The sequence below is a fragment of the Pterocles gutturalis genome, unplaced genomic scaffold, assembly GCF_000699245.1.
Source record: "Pterocles gutturalis isolate BGI_N339 unplaced genomic scaffold, ASM69924v1 scaffold9175, whole genome shotgun sequence".
NCBI classification, from domain to species: domain Eukaryota; kingdom Metazoa; phylum Chordata; class Aves; order Pterocliformes; family Pteroclidae; genus Pterocles; species Pterocles gutturalis.
Window position 1 is genome coordinate 512 of NW_010138246.1, and position 8,567 is coordinate 9,078.

The following is an 8,567-nucleotide window of genomic DNA, read 5'->3' on the forward strand; positions in this document are numbered from 1 at the left end:
CTGAGGCACATATTAATTCTAAGCAGTGTCCTGTGCACTTAATTTCCACCTGGAAGTGATCTCCAGATGCAAATACATACACTCCTAGGGACAAGATCCAGCAGAGGCCAGGAAGGAGACTGGGTCCTGCAGCACCATGAAACAGATGGGCAAAAGCCTATGCTGGCCACAGGGAGAAATTACTTGTCCTTGAACAGATCAAAAATTACCTACTCTGACAACTAGCAACACTAGCAACATTTGTTCTGAGATCCTCACTAAGTGCAGGCAGAAGACAGGCACTGACTGTTCATCAGGACACACCAAGAATCACAGCTTGAGGTACTAAGGAATTCTGAAGTCAAACACAAAATGAACGGAGGTGCCTAGGCATGTCCTGGACAGACAGTAGCTAAACAAGGGATTTCAGAATTGCAGTTCTGGATTTTTGTAAATCCTGCTTTAAGCACCTAAGTCCTTTATCGGATCTTCCCCTAAGCACCTCACTGCAGTTGCAAAATACATGGCTAAATGCCTGAATATTCTGACTACAACATTCATTGCCCCTGGAGCACTAGAAGACGAACTTTCTGAAGACTCTAGTATATTACAGATTATCTGTTTTTCTGGACCAGTATTACCATTATCCTTAGAACGTGTAGTCTTAACACAGAAAGAGGAATACTTATTCCTCTGTAGCAAGTGGGATGCCTACCAGTAGTGATACTCATTTAGTTTTACCGTATAATGCTTGGCTCCCATTAACGTTTACCCTTAAAGTACACATTTAGATCATACTGCGAGATCCAATCAGTACAAAGTAATTTGTCCTCCACTCAAAGAAAGCAGTGCAGAAGTTACCTGGTAGTCCAATATGCTAAATCCAAGTCCCACACTCCCTTTCTCCAGCTCAATGTGCTGTACTTCTGTCTCCCACATCGCCAAAGATGAGCTCTGCACCTCTTCCACACTCTGACCCTCGTCAGCTATTTCCAAAGCTGTTCCCTCTGTGTCTGAGGAGCCAATGAATCCAAGTTCTACATGAGCCTGAGAAAAACAGTGAACGTTCACCAATAAAATGTAAATGTTTGTGAATCTGCAGAGACAAAACTCTGTTCATGAAGAACAAGATAAAGTTTCTCTAACCACAGAGAAAGTGCAAGCACTCATCAGAGTTAACAAACAAATCTGGTAAACCTAGCACAGAATTTACATATCCTTGTAACAAAATAGCAATGCTGCAAGTATACGAAAGCACTCACTGGAAAAAATATTTGCAAAATGGAATTTCTGTCAAACTAAAAATTTTAGAAAATTTCAGTACTACATGTAATCAAAAATACAGGAAATATCTGTTATTAAACAGTGTGTCTAAATACATGCCTTGATCTAAACATAGTAGCACTGACAGGAGTCAGAACATTTAAAAAAAAAAAAAAGACATATGCATACACATGTATGTATGTTTTTCTCTTCCCTTGGTTTCACAGAAAAGCTTACCAACCACAAGCTGAATTCAGCATCTTGCCCAGAACTCAGAATTAACTGTGTCTCTTTTCATACAAATGCTATTGCTTTGTATACTATAGGTCACACCCTTCCTACATGTTTAGTACGTCAGGCTGCCCAGAGCTTTGCTCTTACGAGTGACAGAAGTGTGTCTGCCCGTGAATGCACACACAGTTCTGCACAAAACAAACCCAGAAAGCAAAGTTCAAAACCAGATTAAACATACTCACATATTCAGATTCTAGAGAACACACAGTTCAGTTTGCCATACCCCCACGGCCCAGCTGCAGAACAAAAGCACTCGGGTAAACAGACCTGTATCCCAGAATACTTCTGCCCCTGACCTACCAGGATTAACATCTTCTGTTTGGTCTAAAGTTCAGTTGATGACTATAATTTGCCTTTTTCTATTTATGTAGTTCCAAGTCCCAAAATATTAAAATGCATTTCTAACCTTGTACGAAAACTTTACATATTTTTTCTCAAGGAAACAGTCATTTTCTCAGTGATTTTTTTTTTTTAAGACAAAATACCTTTTCTGTGAGCTGAACCTCGGATAGACTTAGACTCTCCAGTACTTCTGGGTGAACGATGGGGGGAGCTACTGGACGACAGCACACCATTGTCACCTTAATTGGCAGCTCTTTCAAGATATTGACTACATCCTTGTGGTTTTCTCCAAGCAAAGAGATCTCATTCACCTCAATAAATAAAGAATATACAGTGTTCAGAAGTACAATGAACAAAAATGAGTAAAAAAGCCAAACCCACTAAACACCTGAATTAAAAAAAAAACAAAAACCTACACCCTAATGGACACTGTCAACCCTTAATTTCTACTCAATGTGGTGCTCAGAATCAGCATCAAGATAAATTCTAACTGAATGGAGAGTCTCATAAATTGTGTGACACCACCCTACAAACACCATATACTAGTCACTTCATGTTTCTTGCACTCACGTGAACCAAATTTACATTTTAATTTTAAGAAAATTATTTAGAAATTAAACAGGAATTTAGTCCCTTCACTGTGTAGGGATATTCCTACTAAGTCTTAATGCTTTTACTAGGCTTTTTTTTTTGTTTTTGTGACCTTGAACCATAATTGAAAAACCACCTATCAGCTGCGAAAGGTACGTAAGCATATGCATTCATATAAATATGCATAAGTACAATATGAAGTGACTGCTCGAGCACTTCTGGTTATGACTGGTATACAGTTAGATATGTGATGTTCCCAAAGTCATAACCTGTGAGAAGCAAGTCACTGCTTAAAAAATCTTACCGAAGGCAGACTAAGATAAAGTAGTATTTTTTCTTACTTCCAGTAACTCATCTCCACTGAACAGCTTGCCGCTACGTCCAACCGGCCCCTCCGGTAAGATAGATCTGATGAAATGATGTCCTACTGTAGCTTCAAGGCTTATCCCTAACCCACTGCTTTCACTAAATTTGTTAACTACAGCCACCTAAAATAAGATTAAGAAATGGTTACTTTTAACTTATTTAGAGCTGTACCCATTACTTTGTTTCAATTTACATAAAATTAGGTGAATATTCCACAAGAGAGAAATCAGAAATACCATCACGGGTAATGCAGACTTTTAGACTGCAAAAGCATCCAAAATTACTAGCTTAGGTTTATCAACAACAGTGATACAAATAACAACAGCAGCTTAAAAAAAAGAACCCAACTTTAACTTCCCAATAAGATAAAAACCATTGAGAGGGAAAAACAAATATCAGATAAAAATTACAATCTGCAGGCCACATTTAGTCAAAGTTACACAATCACAAAATAGTAGACTATTCTGGAAATAAACTACCGTTAGGGATTCAGAGAGTGTTATCCAGGAACCACAACAGACCAAAATACGCTGTCTGGAGAAACACGAGTATGTTGTCCCATAAATGTGGACAGAAAGTCAGCATCACAGACCTACTCTTTATGTGCCTTTATGTGCTGCTTCAGAACAACAAGAAAAGCCCTTTAAGGACAGAAACTGAAACCCAGCACAATCCAATATGTTCTATGCCAGATGTGGATGAGGCTCTGCATTACATTTGTGTACAAATGTGACAAATGGTTGGATCAGGGGACAGTGAGGTAAAAAGTGAAACTTTGACCACGTACCACTTCAGCATAAACAAGAGGGAACTGTGTAAGACAACAATATATCTAATAGTACATACTTTTGCAGAGACTACAACTCTGGCATATAATTTTGAAATAAAGTCCTAAACTCAGATACTGCTTTTTCAACTGTACCTACAGCAAATGTCCTATTTATATCACTTCATCAAACAATCCATTCAGTACGCAGAATGGCTAGAACATTTCAAGCACTAGCTTCAAACTCAGGCTTTTGAAGTTCACCTTAAATATTATTTCCTCTAATACACCTTTATCCACTTGCAGCTAGGAAATTTGTGAAATAATACTCATGGGCATGGTAACCTTACAAGCCTGTGACTATTTTGCTAAAATAAGATACATATATATATATATATCTCCATACTCAAAATTCATAATAAAATAAAAGAATCGCAGCACATTAAGGAGCATATGCATTATTTTTATAAATAAAGGAAAACATTTAACACAAACATTTTTATCTGTATGTTAACTACATAACAGGTGGACAGATCAAACGGCATTTAGTAATAGTAATCAAAGTTCACCTACCACTATTTCATAATTTGAACCCATAATCCTCTGCCACTTTGCCTTCGTAGCTGCTTCTTCTGTAGTAGTTAGCTGGAAATCTAAAATTTATGTCTGAGATTACTGCGACAAAGTAAAACATTCTGTCTGTTCCTATAACTGATGAAGTATACGGACAATCCAAGACTACACAGTCATTCCCATGATGCCAGAGCTCTTCTAGATATGACTGAAAACTTGACACACTTTCTCTCACCAGGCTCGGGTTTATCAGAGGACAAACTTGCAAAACAGGATTAAAACCCATCCCCACAAAACTAACTGTATTTTGAAACATAAGAAGTTCAATCAAAAAGTTTGGTGTGAATGGCTGGGAAGAAAGGACACATATTTAAACTAGCCTCAGTGTTGACTAAGCTTAATGCAACTTTACAGGATAGCAGGTACAAAGCAAATAAAAAAGTTACATGCATGCCCTGGGCATTTGTCAAACCAGACCGTACATGGGCTGATAAGACTAATTCAGGGGGATGGCCAAAATACTTACACATGTGATACTGCATACTGATCCTCTTGGACAGACTCCACATTTTACAGTGTCCAAGGAAAGTTTTTAAACAAAATCTAGAGGTTTTGTATTTCAAAACTACAAGCACAACTGTAAAAGATTTTTTGAAATGGTAGACCCTACAGGGCAGTGAGTGAACCCAAGTCCTAGCTCTTTTTCTTTTTTTTTTTTTTTTCCTGTTAAATTCAAATACATGCACACACACGAGAAATAATTCTAATAGCTAAGGAGTAAAAATTAAACTGGAAGGGAAGGAGGGGAGAAAAGTAATGATGCGGTGAAATACGCAAGGACAGGTCAGGCAGCAAACTGCAGCAACTCTTAACTTGATTGAAAGTTTATCTGCAGGCTAAAAAAACAAAGAAATGTTTTCTTCCTGCTCATTTTCCCCTCATTCATACCACCTAGATTCTAGGGCAGGAAACAACAAAAAGCAGTATTTACATCCAACAGTCAGCCTACACAGCAGATTTAGCAGGATCCTACATATTCAAGGTCCACGGTCTGTGCTGTCACTGCAGTAAGTACCAAAATGAACTCTTTAAGTCTGAATGCTCATCACAGGTGAAGACTAGAATTTTCATTACAAGATGAAGTTCCCAACTCCCACTGCCTTTTACTGAGAATTTAAAGTGACTAACAGCCTCAGACAGTGTTTAAAATCTAGTCATTGCTCAGAAACACTCCTAAAAATAAAGCCAGGTGTTGTGTGGCATTCCAACACAACAATACTTTCCCCAAAGCAGAGATCTTGAAGTATCTGAAGGAAAGGTTTTTAAAACAAATTCTTCAGCTATCCAGGATAATTGAAAGCATGAGTTATGAAAAGATACATATTATAGAACTCATATGGACAGTCTTTTTCAGTTCCCCTCTAGCTCTGGAAGCAGGAAAATGTTAGAAAACACAAATGCTGTGTCAATCTGGAAAACACATCATCACATAGGACTTCTCAAACGCAGCACAGTGCCTTAACAGCTTAAGAGAGAAAGGAAAATAGCCATTAGAAAATAAGAATTTCAACAAAGCATATAGGAAACATCAGAGCACATCAGTGCACCAGAACTGACTGAATTTCAAACATTATCAGAGAACACAGAAGAGGTAGAAGTCCTGAACTGCGGCTGGGCAGCTGCAGGCAGCTGGAAAGATGTTGGGGAATGAGGAGGGAAAAAGTTTAATACACAACTAGACTAAAAAGAGTAGAAATACAAAAACAGACTAAAAAGAGGGCTGAGCACGTAGCAAAAGCAGACTGCTTCATGTGACATCTTTGACACATAATTATTTTCAGACATACACAGTAGTCAATGATCTTACAGCACTCAAGAGTACACACTTACATTTATGATTGTTTTCACTTTCTAGCTGTACCTCAGCTACACAGCACACAGGAGATAGAAAGGCACAATAACCACCTGATCTTGGTGTAAGAGCACCCAAGTGCATTTCCACAGAATAAAATAGTAAACATTGCAAACCTGTCTCCTGTTGTTTCATGTCCTCTCCAATATTTACCACATTGGCACTGCACGGCAGTGATGGGGATCCCTGTTCTGTTTCAATGGTATCTGGAAAAAGAAGAAAATGACTTTTCAGATGTTTTATGTGTAGTAATATTCATCAAGTTTCAAGGCATGTCTCACGGCACTGACTCTCTTCCACTGGACTTCAAAGGTTCCATATTTGGCAAATGGATCCGGCATGAGCAGCCCAGAAGAAATGCCATATTTTAAAGGCATTTTGTCTTCTGTTAATATTTTGCCTTCTCCAATTAATATTTCAATGAAACAAGAAAAAAAAAAAAGCACAACCATCAGTAGCTGCATCTCTGTGATTGAAAGAAAAGTTACTGGAAAATATGTAAAATATTCTTCAGCACTGTTGTATTACCTTTTCTTTCCCTTCCTATTCTTTCCTTTGTGCAATTCAGGAAGCTGACACCAAGAAACAAAAATGCTACAGATGTAGACCTGCGTACCTGACAGGCTCTTCACTTACAGAAAGCCTCTCCTACCACAGAGTTCTGTTAGGTATGTTGCTGGCTGCCATCTGCTTTAACAGCTGGAGAAACAGCACTTTCTGAGCATTTCCTCTGTAATTTTTGCTGAAGTTGGGAATGAGAGGATGCCACACAAACAACATATTACCAGGTCTTTCAAAATCTTGTGCAACATGGGGATTATGCCTCAGTCTATGAGTTGTGATATACTTCTGCTCACATTAGCCTGTAACATGAGCAGCTGAAAAAGTCTGTGCATCCAGCCTCTGTGCAGATATTCTGTTCAAACACACTGACTTCCAAGATCTGACACATACACTTCAAGATGTGCACATTATAAGATTAAGCTTCACTAATCTCATCTCATCAGCAGCCAAATTATTACTAGTCATTAGCTTCTGAACTTTTTACACATATATAGTTAATGCCCTATCAGGCATATATCTAGATATAGGTCACTCCTCTCATACCTTCAGTTTGTGACTCTGACACAACAGAGTGAAAGGAAATTAAACTTCCCTTTGCTCACTGGACTCCTGGCAACTCCCAGACAAATTCAAACACAAAAAGGCAGCCTACAGAGGGTGGAAGCAAGGACAGGTAGCCTGGGAGGAACACAGAAATTGTCCAAGCGGCCAGGGATCCGGTACAGAAAGCTAAAGTCCTGATAGAATTAAATCTGGCCAGGGACATCAAGGGCAATAAGAAAAGCTCTTACAGGTAAGTTGGTGATAAATGAAGACTAGAGCAAATGTGGGCACTCTCCTGAAAGTAACAGAAAACCTGGCTACCCAGGATATGGAGAAGGTTGAGGTACTCAACAACTTCTTTGCCTCAGTCTTTGCTGGCAAGTGCTCAAGCCACACTGCCCAAGTTGCAGAAGGCAAAGGAAGGGACTGGAAGAATGAAGAACTGCCCACTGTAGGAGAAGATCAGGTTCAAGACCATCTAAGGAAACCTGAAGATGCACAAGTCCATTGGACCTGATGAGATGCATCTGCGGGTCCTGAGGGAACTGGCGGATGAAGTTGCTAAGCCACTACCCATCCTGTTTGAGAAGTCATGTCAGTCTGGTGAAGTTCGCACTGACTGGAAAAGGGGAAACATAACCCCCATTTTTAAAAAGGGAAATAAGAAAGACCTGGAAAACTACAGGCTGGTCAGTCTCACCTACATGTCCAGCAAGATCATGGAGCAGATCCTCCTGGAAACTATGCTAAGGCACATGGAAAATAAGGAGGTGACTGGTGACAGCCAGCAGGGCTTCTTCACTAAGGGCTGTAAAGGACTATTCACGCAGTTTTGCAGAAACCACAAACTGTCTGTTGAGGTTCCAATGAGGCAAGGCCTTGTGATGTCTCAAAGCATTTCAGCTATAGACTCCTAGTCCTATCCTTTACTGATACGAAGCAGAGAAGAATGCACTGAAGGCTTTACTTCCCTCACTAACAAAGGACCTAGTCTTGCTCTTACAACAAAGTAGCAAACCCTTGCTCAGTAAGGTCGCTGCCTCCAGCTCGAAGGTGTCAACAAAGCCAAAGTTAATCAAATACAGGGCCCCCAAGACCTCCAACTCAATTGGTTTAAAGGGTTAATGCTACCCTTCCCCCTCTTGCACAGAAAGACAGTTCTCCCTATGCTAATTAAGGAGACACCCCTCTCTGCTTCCTGTGCTAATTGGGCAGACACTTCCACTGCTTCCTATGCTAATTGAAGAAAGTTAGGCAAAGACCTGAGAACTTTTCTCTATAAAAGGTGAATAAACAAAGAGAAGGCATGCTTGTGCCCATCACCTGAGGACTCCTGAGATGCTGACAGACTGATCAAGCAAGCCCCCCCCCGCC

At 39.6% G+C, this 8,567-nt stretch overlaps 1 protein-coding gene across 1 annotated transcript in view; it reads right to left on the reverse strand.

The window, feature by feature from the left end:
- Positions 1 to 840: 840 nt before the first annotated feature.
- Positions 841 to 8,567, reverse strand: part of LOC104468693 (multiple PDZ domain protein-like) — a gene marked incomplete at its 3' end in the record, with an annotated part of 34,462 nt that continues 26,735 nt past the window's right edge. Inside the window, exons 11-15 of the mRNA XM_010082915.1 lie at positions 6,203 to 6,292; positions 4,175 to 4,254; positions 2,811 to 2,957; positions 2,022 to 2,189; positions 841 to 1,026 (exon numbers count right to left, since the gene is read on the reverse strand). Of these exons, the coding sequence (XP_010081217.1) occupies positions 841 to 1,026; positions 2,022 to 2,189; positions 2,811 to 2,957; positions 4,175 to 4,254; positions 6,203 to 6,292 (671 nt within the window). The remainder of the gene's footprint in view (positions 1,027 to 2,021; positions 2,190 to 2,810; positions 2,958 to 4,174; positions 4,255 to 6,202; positions 6,293 to 8,567) is intronic.